General features: G+C 42.3%; 2 protein-coding genes across 5 annotated transcripts; one reads left to right on the top strand and one right to left on the bottom strand.

The window, feature by feature from the left end:
• Window positions 1-798: 798 nt before the first annotated feature.
• LOC110602843 (histone acetyltransferase type B catalytic subunit) lies at window positions 799-4,626 on the bottom strand. Of its 4 annotated transcripts, XM_021740426.2 has the most exons (10): window positions 4,466-4,626; window positions 4,237-4,278; window positions 3,484-3,593; window positions 3,241-3,309; window positions 3,073-3,111; window positions 2,909-2,985; window positions 2,729-2,828; window positions 2,050-2,131; window positions 1,787-1,947; window positions 799-1,642 (listed from the first exon to the last, which is right to left on the bottom strand). In XM_021740426.2, the coding sequence occupies exons 1-10, from the start codon at window positions 4,542-4,544 to the stop codon at window positions 1,007-1,009; spliced, it is 1,395 nt and encodes a 464-aa protein (XP_021596118.1). In that variant the 5' UTR covers window positions 4,545-4,626; the 3' UTR covers window positions 799-1,006. The 4 variants fall into 4 exon arrangements, with proteins under 4 accessions (XP_021596118.1, XP_043808114.1, XP_043808115.1 ...); XM_043952179.1 differs by lacking the exon at window positions 3,241-3,309; XM_043952180.1 differs by lacking the exons at window positions 2,729-2,828; window positions 2,909-2,985.
• A 2,544-nt stretch (window positions 4,627-7,170) lies between these two features.
• On the top strand, window positions 7,171-9,354 carry LOC110603300. Its single transcript, XM_043951758.1, has 2 exons — window positions 7,171-8,118; window positions 8,215-9,354. The coding sequence occupies exons 1-2, from the start codon at window positions 7,171-7,173 to the stop codon at window positions 9,352-9,354; spliced, it is 2,088 nt and encodes a 695-aa protein (XP_043807693.1).
• Window positions 9,355-15,001: the final 5,647 nt, after the last annotated feature.

Genomic DNA, 15,001 nt, shown 5'->3' with positions numbered 1-15,001 from the left:
AGCATCTATTTATGAAACCATACTCCTAAAACTAAACTAATGCTTGCTTTGGATGGATGGATTCGGCTCTTGTTTGAAAGCTCTAAATGAAAATGGGTTTGAATTTGACTCAAATCCCAAGTATTTATGATGGGATTAAAATTTAAAAATATTATAATAAGCACTCTTGACTAGTATTTTAAATCCAGATGGTAATAATTATTTCGGAGAAGAGATTAGTTGTGAAATACTAGCAGAGATCGTTCTGTTTCAGAACGAGTTAATTTCTTACGAGTGATGTAAAAATTTTGTAATAGGTGGTATTATTATTAACATTAATTGAAATGAAAAAAAATTCATGTGAAAATTTTAATTAGTTAAAATCTCATGCAGTTTAAAATTTTAACTTGAGTATTAAAGATAACTCATATATTTAAATATATAATTAATAAACAATACAAACAATAAATTTCAAAATTAATATATGATTTTTTTATTTTTAATTATCCAAATAAAAGATTTTTAAAAAAAATTAAATTTCAAATCCAATATTTAAAATCTAAACTTCAAAATCCAAATTTATGAAACAAATCCAAATATATATTAACATGTTTTAATGTGCTTCGACTCTTGAAAGATGCTATGCTAAATGGAACACGACATGCAGCATGTTCGCCAAGTGTCAGGCAACAGTTCAGATCTGGCACAGGCGGATATTATATAAGAACAGATTTTTAAGACTGGGACATTGCACCTCAATTTACAAAGACTTTCTGGATGAATAACATAAAGGAAAGATAGGGCATAATCAACATGGTATGACAAAAGGTTAGATGATTACTATGATTTGTAGGGGGAAAAAAAAAGAAAAGGTAATCTGCAGCTATTCTATAGCAAAAACTTAAATCAGAAATAAGGCACAGATCAATCACCTAACCTAGAGCATCTCAATAGCATCTTTTGGAAGATGAATCAACAATTCAATATTCCAAAATGCTATTTCCACTTGGATGTCTTACAAACTAGTTCAAACAGGACGCAATTTCTGTGCAATCGACTGTATCTCCTTGATCCTTGCATCCACCAATTGTTGCAGCTGCTCTCTCTGATTTGTTTGATTTTCGTCCATCTGAAGACTACCACCTTCCACATTCCCCGTCCTAAACATGACAAATGACATCTCTGCACTATAATCACTAGGGACTTCAATCACCTGCTTTCCACCATTTCCAGAATCTTTTCCTAAGATATCAGCTTTCACACGATTTGAAATAATTGTCACAAAATCTTCCATGCACTTGTCAGCAGGATCAAGGCCTAGATAAATTAGGACCTCCCAACACTGAAGAAACTGTTTCCTGTTGATTTTCAATGTTTTCCTAACATCCTCGATTGCAGTTGAAGGAGGCATGAACCGGGGGACATGAGCTTTCTTTGATAGCTTTCCTTGTTTCAGATTTGAAACAGCTGAATTAATTGCGTCTTGGATTGGACTAAAAACAAGCAGACGCTGTACATCAATACATGTGCGCACATGTTGGAAGTAATCTAGTGGTTCTTCAACAGTTAAGTCATAAACATCTTCAGATATTGCTACATTGTTGACCACCTCAACAAGGCGACGACCATAACCCTTGTGTTGGTAAGGAGGCAAAACCAATATCTGTTGCAAAAGAAACATGTCATCCAATAGCTTTGATGAGTGAATTCTGCAGAAAAGAACCATCAAAAGTACTTCTACAAAAGAATTATAATTTCAGTTCTCAGCATTTCAACAGATGAAGTGACAACATGAAGGAAAATGAACCTGACTGAGCCGTAGTCGTGTTTTATCAGGGTAATGATAGAAGCGATAAACTGCTGTAAAACCCAGAACTCTATGTTGAATGTCCCCCTGCTCATCATTTATCTCCTGAACCAGTACATATAACTCCCACCCAGGATCAGTCACATCAATAGGGTTGCTACCTGATCAAGGAAAAAATAAAAGGAGTTCAAAAACTAAGCACACAACTAGGGTGCAAAAAAGTAATGCAACAAAGATTGTTTTTTATAAACCAAGGAAATTACCATCAACAAGAAGAAGAACGAGAGGGATCAAACGACTGTAAAGGTGTCCAGTACCTTCATTGCCTATCACCATGCGAACAACCTGATCCAGTAGGAGAGCACATTAACCATCGCGCTCTGTTTCAAATGAACAATTTTTATAGACCGAATGTGAAAAAAGGATGGCCATTTGGGGGGAAAATAAGTAGAAACTGATTAAATTAGGTCAACATGCCACAAGACCACCTTTTCTTGCCCACAAAAAAACAGACTGAAAAAATGCAAAACAAAAGTGAAGATGAAGAGTTCACACGTGTTTACAAACAAGAGCAATGACCTAAAGAACGCTCTACCTACAGGTACCAAACACAGCAATTTTTTGGTAGTTTTTACTGGTGCTCTTGTGGCCTAATCAAATTATGCAGGGTAAGATTTATCACTAATCATCCCCAAATATCACCTTCATCAAAATCTAACTCCTAGTTCCCAATTTTATACAGGGCTGAGGGGCTCAAGCTTCCCCTTTATCATGATCTTGCTGTAGCCTATTTTCACTGTTTGGGAAGGTGGATCAAAGAAACATCATTTGAACTTCATAAATTAAGGAACTCCTTAAACCAATGCAAAAAAAAAAAGCCAGAAAAGCAACTACCATTCTCATCATACAAGAAGTTATAAAGGCTATGTATGCAGAAAGCACCTTCACATCTGAAGTATCTGCCCCATAATGAGTAACAGAATCACGAAAATGTTCATTAGAGCCTTTATGTTGCAATACCTCCCCACTCGAGACAATAGATCTGAGAGCATTTAAAGAATTAAAAATATACATGATAAAGTCTTGATGATTAGATGTGGACAACATATCCATAAAGAGTACCTAATCAGATTACTCTCAACTGAAAATGATTTTAGAAAGTCTTCTTTACTCTCCACAAGAGTCTCAGCAAAAATTCTCTGTACATTATTAACTCAATCAGCAGATCCAATAACACAAAAAATAAAACAAAGATTAAGAAAGGTACTCAGAAGTCAGAAATATACCTGAAGAGAAGATTTGAGTTCCGTAATCCCTTTTCCACCCTACAACATAAAAACATAGCAACCATTAGAATACAAAGGATAGTAGGATATAAAACCAGAACTACCCTCAAATTAGATCTGGTTGACAAAAGAACTTTTACATAAATGACAAACAATCTTACTACTCACATCAGATTTACTCTGATATGTAATATCAGCATAAGCATGAAATGTTATGCTGCTAATCCAGATAGTTATCTGCATGAAATGTATTAAGAAAAAAGGATTACGAAAACTCCTTTCTATAGAAATAGTCATACATGGAAACTGTAGCATAATGAGGAGAAGGGAAAACAAACAGAAGATAAATAGTAAACATATGCTAATACTATGCCAAACATCAATAAGATGATAATACAAACAAATAATTACCTTCAACCCTTGGTAACCATATATTTTCCCGTCCTCATCAAAAAAGCCATTTAAGTCAACTGGATCAATGCAGTAATTTTCAGAAGCACCCACTTGTTCTTTGCTAGAAACTAGGACATCAGGAATCAAGTACACACAAAATTAGAGTAATCATCTGTAATTTCAAAGAAGGGGGATGAGGAAAGGGACAAAAAGGAAATGCAAAGATAGACAACATACGTCATCCACTCTGCCTAATAAAAAATAGCCTCAGCCAGCTAAAATTCTTAATTATCAAGCAAGCACGCCTAATATGGTGTTGGATCCATGACAAATGGGCATAATGCAATGGAGAAATCGCCTTTCGTTCATCTGGGTCTCTAACATAGAACCCTAGCAGGCAGGTGATCCCAAAGTCTGTCTAATCTAAGCACTTATTTTATATGGAACTTCTCTGGATAGAGCAAGCTGACGGCGCCAGCTGCTTAGGAATGCTTGAGGAGAAGCCAAATTCTCCAAAACCAAAGAAATGCCCCACACCGAAAATTTCCGTAAGCTTTTTACCTCTCCTTCTCAGTCAATTGTAATGTTAAGTAAAAACGACCCTACTTTCAGGAAGGTAGTAAAATTATAGATAGCAAGCACTGATACTACTAGAGGAACCCAGAACATAAATAAACAACATAAAAAAAAAAAACAATTCAAGGATTCATAACCAAGAAAAATAAGTCCAATAATCAAACAAGATATCGAATGTGCATAAAAATACCATACCCAGGTAAATTTTAATGCAGTCTTTGGCCTCGATTCCAGCATCTGCAGGGAAAAGTCGTTTACTGAATGACTAGCAGGTAGAAACAAAGCGGGAACAGAAAATCAAGCAGAAACGAAAACTATATTGGGGAAATGAAACAATGCGAAAAAAAACAAGTCGAGCGAAGTCCTCGTATCAAGTGTTGTAGAGAGACGAAGAAAATAGTTAATGAGAGCTGGATTCACTAACCGATATTGGAGAAGCCTACGCGCCTTCGTTTCTTGTGCTCGGCGGTCGGATCGGTGGGAGGTTGTTGCTTTTGCCCCATTGTTTTCGGTTGGTTAGGGTTTTCAGAGCGGGAAATGGGAAAGGAAGAGGCGGGAAATTATACTGTACAAATGGGGATATTTAGCATTATATATACTCCTACAGTGCCAGTCCAATGGAGACTGTGCGCGCGCGTCTCAAGTTCGATCGAGCGCGCCCACGTCTGGCTATCTGGGCTAGGCATTGGCCCACCCTTCCAGTCACATATAGTTTGTGGCTAAGGTGATCACAGCTCGGTCGGTGGCTGTAATTATTGGATGACAATATTTTTCAGTCGATTTTAGGTTTCCTTTGTCTGGAAAATACCGTTTGAATACCTAAAAATTTTAATTAATAAAAAATGTCTTTTCAGTCATATAGCTCATTATATCACTCTAACTATCCTTTAACTTTTAAAAATATATAGTTTTTTAAATTAAAAAATTGAAAATCAAAAGCATTCCTGTTGATTTTAAAAACTCCATTGTATGAAATTGAAGACCAAAAACAACTACTCATAATAATCAATTGCAAAAACAATAATCAAACCTCAATAGAAAAAACAAAAAATTAAATCAATAACAAAATAAAAAATTGATGTATTGAAACTAAACCTTAATAGCGAATTATTAATGTTTTGAAAAAGATTATTGGTTCTTCTAGTGTTTTTGTCAGGACTTCCACTTAAGTTGCTGGCTGTACTCTTAATAGGAGAATACTTCACTTCTCTGGATGAAAAAAAGCTATGTGTTTTATCGCAAGTGAACGATAATGGTTGTGATGAGATTGTTGAAGATTTTGGGAGGTTAACGAAAAAAATATGAAAATAAATTTAATTAATTTTTTATGTTTTCACTCAAAATTAAATAAGTTTAATTTAAAATTTTAGATTAATTAAATTTATGTATTTTTATTAAAAAGTAAATAAGTCATAATTTAATTTAATATTTTTTAATAATAAAATATTATTTTTATAATTTAAAATATAAAAATTTAATATTTTAACTATTATGAAAAATTTAAAAAATATATAAATGTTGATAATATGAGATCCAGAGAAAATAGGGTTTTTACAGAGGTTTTTAGAATAATAAAAAACTTAGAGCTTAGGGGAAGATCATTCTCCTTTTATCTCTTTTTCTCCTATGCTAGTGACGTGCAACGGTTCGGCTATCATTGGACCACCTGTCTCTGCCATATTGATACGATCGTATGAGGATATTCGGTACTTGTCTCATGCGTAACGGCCCCCGATTCACTTCGTGCGTGTGTGGGCGGGTCTACAACGCTGAAGGTGGGGCTTTCTTCCCGATTATGGGCTGGACCGGGAGATAGGAATAATACTGAGCCCAAGGAGGATCAGCCTGAGAAGCAGTGAGGACTGGGCCGGCCTGAGAGGCAATGGGAACTGGGTCGGCCTGGTTGAGAAATCCATATGGACCCTGTATCAAGGTTCAAACGGGCTGGACCTATTTGTATTGGGGTCGCGTGGGCCTCCGAGGGATGGGCCGTGATTGAGGGCTTGGTCCCTGATCGGGGTGGAGAAATCCAGCGGTCATCAATTGCCCCTTTACCTTCTCGTCAGTTATTGCCCGACTAATGAGGGGGTAAACTTCAAGTGTAATAATGACCGCACCGCCCCAGGACAAAACTGTTCAGAGCCACTCTTCGTCTCATCACTGCTTTGCTTTTTGAATTTTCTCTATCTTCTCGGAACGCTTGCCTTCTCCTGTTCTCTGCTCTTCTTCGATTTCCTCTGCTTCTCAGCTCTACCTGCTTTTCAGGTACGCCTCTTCTGTCTCCATGGAAATTTCTAAGCTTCCTGAAGTTTTTAACACCAAGTCCAGTATCACTCTCTCTACCATAACTAACTTCTTTTCTCGGAGGTATTTGGACACTCCCCTTTATCTTATACGAGCTCCTCTCCGGAACGAGAGGATTGTTCTTCCCGATCCTTCTCCTCCCGGTTTGGTAGATCCCCAGAAGGATCGTAGCATAGTCTTTTTTGTTAAACAACGGGACTTTGGTCTAACTTTTCCGTTTACCTCCTTCTTTACCGAGGTTTTCCAATATTTCAGAATAACTCCCCGAATGCTATCCCCAAATTCTATTTTGTTCATGTGTTGCTTTGAATCCATTTGCTTGAGCTGGGGATTTACACCCACGGTTCATCTATTCGTGACCTTTTTTCGTCTAGTCAGAGCAAGTAACAATTTTTATTACTTTTCCCCCCGTGGGGGTTTATCCATCCTCACGGGCTATAAGGATTTCATAAAGGGTTGGGTAGAGGGTTTTGTAGTCGCGGAGCTGAAAAAAGACTCCGGTTCATCGTGGGGGGTGGAGCTCGACTGGGGGGAGGTCTCTCTGGGTTGTAACGATCTGCCCCAGCTGAGCCTTACAGAGCAGGTTGGGTACCTTAGATTGACTTCTGTTGACAAGAAGTACGACGTCGAGAAGTGTATGTTTGCCTCTAACCTTAGGGATATCCAGGATGCGGGTATTGTACCTTGTCCAGCCGCTCTGCCTTGTCTTTGTGATTTTTATTGGGATTATGTTAACCTGTTTTGATTTTATATTTTTTTGCAGCCTCTGACTCCAAGATGGACCAAATCAAGCCTCCCAAGAACCTCATATTGTCCTGAGAGAGTATGGACGCGGCTTTGGACGTCCTGCTGGCAGGGCGATCTGTGGGAGAGGCTATTCAAAAGGTGGCAGAAACTATTTCCTCTAGGTCGGCTATTCGACCTCCACCTCCTCCTCCGGTCTCTTCTCGGGCTTCTAAGCCCAGCTCTCGACGCAGCAGGTCGTCCCGGCCTTCCCGCCAAGAGGGGTCGAGCTCTGCTCATCAGTCTATACAAGCCCCCCGGCCTCAAGGTACTTCTAATGAGGGGATGGAAGAGGGTCCCATGATTATTTCTAAAATGGCTGAGGGTGTCGGATCGATGAGGTCGGACCTTGTCCTTCCTACTGTGGGCGCTTCTGGGGTCTCCGCTGCTGTTGAAGAGGAGGTCCCCGGGGGGAGGCTCGAGGTCCCCATTACAGAAGAGGGAGCTCCTGGGAAAAGAGCGGAGGTCATTCTCGTGGACGAAGATGTCTCGGAGGCCCCCACCAATGATGCTCTTGCCCCTGAAGAGGTGGGATCTGACTCTGCCAAGGATGGAGGTGTCACAGAGAAGGCAGGGGACAAACTTCCTGCCTCCCTTGAAATGCCTGCCCCAGCTCCAGCTCAGAAGAAGTCCAGGGCTTCCAAGGGATCAGCTCCAGCCCTTCCTCCTATTGGAGAGGAGAAAGAAGGTTCTAAAGAATCGACTCCTGCTCTCCCTCCTCCCGAAAAGAAGAAAGATGTCCCTGTGATACCACTGTTGTCTGCTCCTGACAACGACATTCTGAACGTGGAGGATATCATTCATCAATCTCTGGCGAGCGTGGTTGCTGAGATTGTCAAGGAGCGGATGTTTGGTGGCGTCATGGAGGCTTCGGACCCACGCTTGCTTGCTCTCACTGGTCTCTTAGCTAGCTCTACTAGGGAGCAAGCAGCGTTCCGTTCTCGACCTCGTGGGGAGCTCGGAGATACAATCAGGGAGATGCTTCTGATGGTAAGCTAAGCTACCTCCTTTGTTTTCATTCTGTTTTTCTTTGTTTCTTTGTTTTGACAGTTTTTCCTTTATATTAGGTGACGGGCCTCTTTATAGAGGTGGATGCTCGCGACCACGGTAGCTCGAGTTCATACCCAGTCCCTCCAGGCAGAGCTGCATTCTGCATTGGAGGCCCTCAAAAGAGCTGACGGGAAGGCGGCTGAGGCACAGGAGCACGCCGAGTCCCTGGAAGCAGAGTTGTCTCATACCCGCAGGGTTCTCAAGGAGTCTGATGAGAGGGCGGCTGCAGCTGAGGTTCGATGTGAAGAAGTTTTGAAGCAGCTGTCCTCCATGGTGGAGACTCTTCGTGAGAAGGACGAGGCTGTGAATCAGAAGGATGAGGTCCAGCGTCAATATGTGGCCCTAAAGGCTGATTTTGAAGGAGCTCAAGTTCACCTTGATAAGGTGAAGGTTCAAAAGGAAGGAGCCCTAGCTTGGGTGGAGGTTCTCGAGCAGGAGCTGAGCAAAAGTTCTGAGCGTATCAGAGACCTGGCTTCATCGACGGAGGAGTCCAAACTTCACAATCAACAGCTTAGTCAAGAAGTCAGGACTTTGGAGCATAAATGCTTAGCCCTGCTCGAGGAGGCCAAACATGTTGAAGACAGGATCCAGTTGGAGTGCGAGAGGCGTTTGATGGAGTATAAGGAATCAGCTGAGCTAAAGGAGAAGATTGAACAAGCATGTGAAGCTCATCTTAGAACTTACAAGGATTCTCCCAAACTGAAAGCAATTATAGCTGAGGCCTGCCAGTCACGACTTGCGGAGTATAAAGCCTCTGATGAGATGAAGGTCGCTATTTGGCACAAAGGCTTTCGCATGTACGTGTCCGGTTTCAATAGGGGTTTGAGAGATTCCAGACTTGCTCTTTCTACCCCTCTAGCAAAGCTCCGAGCTGCTGAGGTGGACTCCGATGGTGAGGACGTGTTGTATGGTGAGGATGATCTGCCCTTACCCAAAGGAACCTCTCGCACTATAGCTGGGTCCTCTGAGGCAAAACCCAAGCAAGGGGATGAAGACGCTGGGCCTCGAGGGCAGGAGATCGTACCTTTTGTCGGTACGAAGGGCTCTGAGCAGGAGGATGGCAGTTCTCCCGTAGATAGTAATGTAAATAGTATGAACGATAATGATGTAAATGTGGATGATGACATGCCTAAACATGTAAGTCCTTTAAGGACAATTTTGCCTTCATCGGAGTAGGTGATTTAGAATAGGTTGTAACATATTTTTTCTTTTAATGACATTTTACTTTCACTCATTTGGACTGTTTCTTGTTTTTCCTTCATACTTGAACTTATCTCTGTTTATCAAGAATGAATCACTTAAACTATGTGTTTTAGAATTTTCCTAAGGAATCCACTGTGAACTTTTGACCTATAGATTTATTTGTTTCACTAAGGCATTTTTGTCCGTGAGCTCTTTCCGAGCTAGGCTAGCTGCACTCGTGAGCTCTGTTTTTAACAGTGGTCAAGGCTTTCAGTTTACAAGTTTTTATCCTTGTTACTTTATTAATGTGAGTTCGGGCGCATAGCCTTTGCTGAGTAATAATAAGTCAAATCATGTACCTGTTGCGATGATGAGTAGGGCTCGTCTTTCTACCTTTAGTTCTGTCTTGACAGGGACTGGAGCTGAGGTTTTATTTGCTTCGTGTCATTAGATTTTCCTCGGATTGCCCCTTTACTGCCTCAGTATTTATTACATGAATAGTGAAGGAGTAAATCCCTGTACTTTATTCGTACTTGCACGGCTTCCTTTTAGGAGATTTTACTTTGCTTTCTGGTTGTGAGCTCGGATGTCTGGTCCTCCTCAAGGTGATCCTTCGTCAGGCAGTGCAACTTAATCTGCGTGCTCCATTGGGACGGGGAGGTCGGCCTTTGTCGTTTTCCTTCTTCTTGGGTTATTCTTGCTAAATGTTTGTTCATGGCAAACTGACTCGTGCTGTGAGCACAGTCCTTTGCCCTCGTTTGTCCTCTTATATGTTCCTGCATTTATGAGCCTTTTCATAGAGGGAGCTCGGTTCTCTGTTATTTCCTCTATATTTAGCTTCATTCTACCTGAGTGTTGCATGTTGCGAGGCTATCCGAGCTGGGAGCTCGGTTCTTTGTTCTGTGCTTAGGCTTTTATGCCTACGGTCTATAATGCCTCTTGTATCGCGAGCTTGGGAGTTCGAAATTTCGCTTTGGTGCCCCGAGCTCGTTTTGTGAGGTCGGACTTGGTTTGGGAGCTCGGTTCCTTGCCCCGTGCTTGTTTGTGAGGTCGGACTTGGTTTGGGAGCTCGGTTCCTTGCCCTGTGCTTAGGCTTTAATGCCTACAGTCTGTAACGCTTCTTGTATCGTGAGCTCGGAAGTTCAAAATTTTGCTTTTTTCACTTCGGCGCCTCGAGCTCGTTTGTGAGGTCGGCATGGGGCTGTGGCGCTCTTGGCTATTGTGCCCCGAGCTCCTTCGGGAGGTTGGAATCTGATTTCTCATTGGTAGCTTAGGACTCATCTTTTGCGTGAGATCGGAGCTGTGTTTTTATAAGTTGTCCCTGCACATGATATTGGAAATTTTTGCTCCGGGAGGCCCTTAAGACCTTCACCGACCGTTTTTGTTTTGTTTTCCCGGGAGTTCTAGGGGATCCCGGTCTTCATGCTCTGGGAGGTCTTTTAAGATCCTCACCAGCCATTTTTGTTTTGTTTTCCCGGGAGTTTTAGGGGATCCCGGTCTTCTTTGTTTTCCCGGGAGTTCTAGGGGATCCCGGTCTTCTTTGTTTTCCCGAGAATTCTAGGAGATCCCGGTCTTCATGCTCCGGGAGGTCTTTTAAGATCCTCACCGGCCGTTTTTATTTTGTTTTCCCAGGAGTTCTAGGGGATCCCGGTCTTCTACCTCTGAGGTCTCTATGTCTCAGGGTCTTCATTGCCAGGAGATCATGGGGATCCTGGACTTGTATCAGGGAGATCTTGGGGATCCCGGTCTTCTACCTCTGAGGTCTCTATGTCTCAGGGTCTTCATTGCCAGGAGATCATGGGGATCCTGGACTTGTATCCGGGAGATCTTGGGGATCCCAGTCTTCTACCTCTGAGGTCTCTATGTCTCAGGGTCTTTATTGCTAGGAGATCATGGGGATCCTGGACTTGTATCCGGGAGATCTTGGGGATCCCGGTCTTCTACCTCTAAGGTCTCTATGTCTCAGGGTCTTCATTGCCAGGAGATCATGGGGATCCTGGACTTGTATCAGGGAGATCTTGGGGATCCCGGTCTTCTACCTCTGAGGTCTCTATGTCTCAGGGTCTTCATTGCCAGGAGATCATGGGGATCCTGGACTTGTATCCGGGAGATCTTGGGGATTCCGGTCTTCTACCTCTGAGGTCTCTATGTCTCAGGGTCTTCATATTCTGTTCTTTCTTTTTAAAAGAGAAGTGATATTCATAATAGAGATAACATCATTGTGTAAAGAATGGCGTTATTTTATTCATTTGTGTTTTTTAGAGTACAAAATTTTCTTTACAAATATTTCAAGGGAAATACCTCTTCAAGTGCTGGATATTCCAGGCATGGGGCTCAGGGTTTCCCTGCATATCTTCGATTCGGTATACTCCTGGCCTAACCACTTTTGCTATCCTGAATGGGCCCTCCCAGGTCGGTGCCAACTTGCCCACTGCCACTCTTTTTCCCGTAGCTTTCAAGTTTCTTAGGGCTAGGTTCCCTACCTTTAGACTTCTTTCCTTGACCCTTTGGTTGTAGTAACGGGTTGCCCGTTGTTGATAAGCAGCAGTTCGGACTTGAGCTTCCTCCCTAATTTCTTCGAGAGCGTCCAAGTTGCTCCTTAATTTGTCGTCGTTGGTGTTCTCGTTAACAAATTGGACTCGATGAGTGGGGATTTGCAGCTCGACTGGGACTATGACCTCTGTGCCGTAAGCAAGTGCAAAGGGCGTTTCTTTAGTGGACGCTCTAGGGGTAGTTCGGAGTGCCCACAGGATACTACTGAGTTCTTCTGCCCAGTTCGCCTTAAATGTTCTGAAGGTGCTGCAATCAAATTGTCTGCCATTATCTGAGATGAGCGCCCTTAGTACGCCAAATCTGCAAATGACGTTCTCCCAACAATCATGTTGATGGTCCCACTGGATCCATCATTCACTGGTCCAGCTCCCGTTCTCCTCTATACTGGGACTGCCGGATTAGGCTGAGGTCCCTGTCCCTCCAATCTTTTAATGAAGTTTTTCAGGTGCCCTCTCTTTATCAGCCTTTCTATTTCTGCTATCAATTGGAAGCAGTTGTTGGTGTCGTGACCGTGTGCGCGATGGTACTGACAATACTTGTCAGGATCTCTCTGATTTGCTTCTGCTTTCATGGGTCGAGGCCATTGGAGGAACTCCTTGTCTTGGACGGCCATGAGCACTTCGGCTCTAGAAACGTTGAGGGGAGTCGGTGTTTCTGGGACCCACGGGGGGAGGGATCTTTGTTCTGAGACCCGAGGAGGGAGAGGCCTTTGGTCCTTTCGCTCCCAAGGCTGTCTGTAAGGCTCAAGCCTTTTGCCATATCTCTTCTCTTGCTTCTCCGACCTCCTTTCCTCCGGGATTTTCTCCTTACCTGCCCTCCTTGGCGAATCGGCTTGTCACCAAGGCGTCATCCTGCCTTATGTACTTCTCAGCCCTCTTCATTAACTCGGCTAGTGAGGTCGGAGGCTTCCTGCTTAATGAGCCAAAGAACTCTGCTGAGGTCGTCCCCTTCTGCATGGCTTCTACAGCCCTTTCTTCGTCGAGCTCGGAGATCTGCAGGGCCTCTGTATTGAAATGAGCTACATACTCCCTGAGTGATTCGTCTCCTCTCTGCCTGATTGTCTCCAGGTAGCTCGTCTTCCTATTTGCGGGCACTCCGGCAATAAACCGGCTGATGAAGCGAGTGGCCAGATCTCCAAAACTACTGATACTCCCAGCCTCGAGGCTGTTGAACCACGCCCGTGCTGGCCCCGAGAGCGTCATTGGGAATGCCTTGCACATTAAGGCATCTGATAGAGTCTGCAGCTCTATGAAAGTCTTGTAGTTGAGGACATGCTCTCGGGGGTTTCCAGCTCCGTCATAAGCCGCCATTGATGGCATCATAAACTTCTTAGGAACAGTCTCTTGTTGCACCCACTTCGCGAAAGGTGAAGAAGTGGGCAGGAAGGTTTGGCTCGGATCCTTTTTTCCCAGCTCAGCCAAGAGCTGCTCTTTCAACTTTTGCAGCTTTTGGTCTACATTCTCATCTTCCAGCCTGGGTTTCTTCTCCAGGTGGTATTCCTCCTCCTCTGCTTCACTTCTGGTCCACCTGGTTGTCCTGGCGGAATAGTTGTCAGCCTCATCATTCTCTATCATCTCCCTCACCCTCCTTCCATGGACTCGGACCTCCGGTTCTTCCTCTTCCTCGGCTCTTCTCCCCTTTTCTCCGATACCGCGGCTGCTGGTTTGAAGGCAGTCGAGGGCAGGTTGGGGCTCATTGGTTTGGGGTTCTTCTACCACTGGGAGTGTATTTATCGGGGTGCTGAGGCCCCTTTGTTGCATTATCTGTCCCAACCAGTGGGCGGTGTTCTGTAGTTGGAGGGCCATGGTTTGAAGGTCCTGGTTAGATAAGGTAGCGGTGGAAGCATTCCTTGCCAAGCTTGGCGAGGGATTGAGAGGAATAGATGTTTGGTTATTTAGTGTTGTAGGACTAGAAAAGGAGAACTGCTGCCCCTCCTGGGCAGAGCTCAGGTCATTTGGGATGTTAAGATTGCTTTCATTGTGATTGGCCATCGTGGATCTCAGTGGGTTTTGTTAAGAGTGGAACTCCGGTGATGAAAAGATCTCCTTCGTTCCCACAGACGGCGCTAGATGATAATCTGAGATCCAGAGAAAATAGGGTTTTTACAGAGGTTTTTGGAATAATAAAAAACTTAGAGCTTAGGGGAAGATCATTCTCCTTTTATCTCTTTTTCTCCTATGCTAGTGACGTGCAACGGCCCGGCTATCATTGGACCACTTGTCTCTGCCATATTGATACGATCGTACGGGGATATTCGGTACCTGTCTCATGCGTAACGGCCCCCGATTCACTTCGTGCGTGTGTGGGCGGGTCTACAACGCTGAAGGTGGGGCTTTCTTCCCGATTCTAAGTTGGACCGAGAGATAGAAATAATACTGGGTCCAAAGAGGATCAGCCTGAGAAGCAGTGAGGACTGGGCCGGCCTGAGAGGTAATGGGAACTGGGTCGGCCTGGTTGAGAAATCCATATGGACCCTGTATCAAGGTTCGAACGGGCTGGACCTATTTGTATTGAGGTCGCGTGGGCCTCCGAGAGATGGGCTGTGATTGAGAGCTTGGTCCCTGACCGGGATGGAGAAATCCAGCGGTCATCAAATGTAATAAATAATTTTTAAAATTATAAAAAAATTATTATATAAAAAATATTTTTATTATTAAAAAATAATATTATATTATTAAAAATAATATTATATGAGATGAAAGTTTATTTAACTTTTGAGTAACAATATAATAACTTAATTGGATTAAAATTTTAAATTGAATTTATTTGATTCTTGAGTAAAAATATAGAAAATTAATTGAATTTATATTTAAAAGATATAAAAGGTTTATTTATATTTTTTATTATAAATTATTTTATTTTGATTTTTTATTTTAATTATTTAAATATAAAATTAATATTTATTCACCGAAAACTTAAGTTATTAAATTAAAATTGACTTTGAATAAAATTTAGGGTTATTTACATATGAAAATTTTAAAATTTTTTACTATTTTATAATATATTATAATGAATATTTAATAAGATTTTTAAAAAATAAAAACTAATAAATATAAAATTTATTAAATATTTATTAGGACTCATGATA

This window comes from Manihot esculenta, chromosome 16, assembly GCF_001659605.2.
Source record: "Manihot esculenta cultivar AM560-2 chromosome 16, M.esculenta_v8, whole genome shotgun sequence".
Classification (NCBI taxonomy): Eukaryota; Viridiplantae; Streptophyta; class Magnoliopsida; order Malpighiales; family Euphorbiaceae; genus Manihot; species Manihot esculenta.
The sequence above is the reverse complement of the archived record's forward strand: the minus strand, read 5'-3'. Positions and strand labels throughout refer to the sequence as shown.

What these genes read in the sequence shown, in the direction of transcription:
- LOC110603300 (XM_043951758.1), top strand. Translation starts at nt 7,171, where the DNA reads ATGGACGCGGCTTTGGACGTCCTGCTGGCAGGGCGATCTGTGGGAGAG. An exon ending in TCAGGGAGATGCTTCTGATG is followed by an intron (nt 8,119 to 8,214) that starts GTAAGCTAAGCT and finishes GCCTCTTTATAG; the next exon opens with AGGTGGATGCTCGCGACCAC.
- LOC110602843 (XM_021740426.2), bottom strand. Translation starts at nt 4,544, where the DNA reads ATGGGGCAAAAGCAACAACCTCCCACCGATCCGACCGCCGAGCACAAG. An exon ending in ATGGTTACCAAGGGTTGAAG is followed by an intron (nt 3,310 to 3,483) that starts GTAATTATTTGT and finishes CATTTCATGCAG; the next exon opens with ATAACTATCTGGATTAGCAG. An exon ending in GTTGAGAGTAATCTGATTAG is followed by an intron (nt 2,829 to 2,908) that starts GTACTCTTTATG and finishes AAATGCTCTCAG; the next exon opens with ATCTATTGTCTCGAGTGGGG.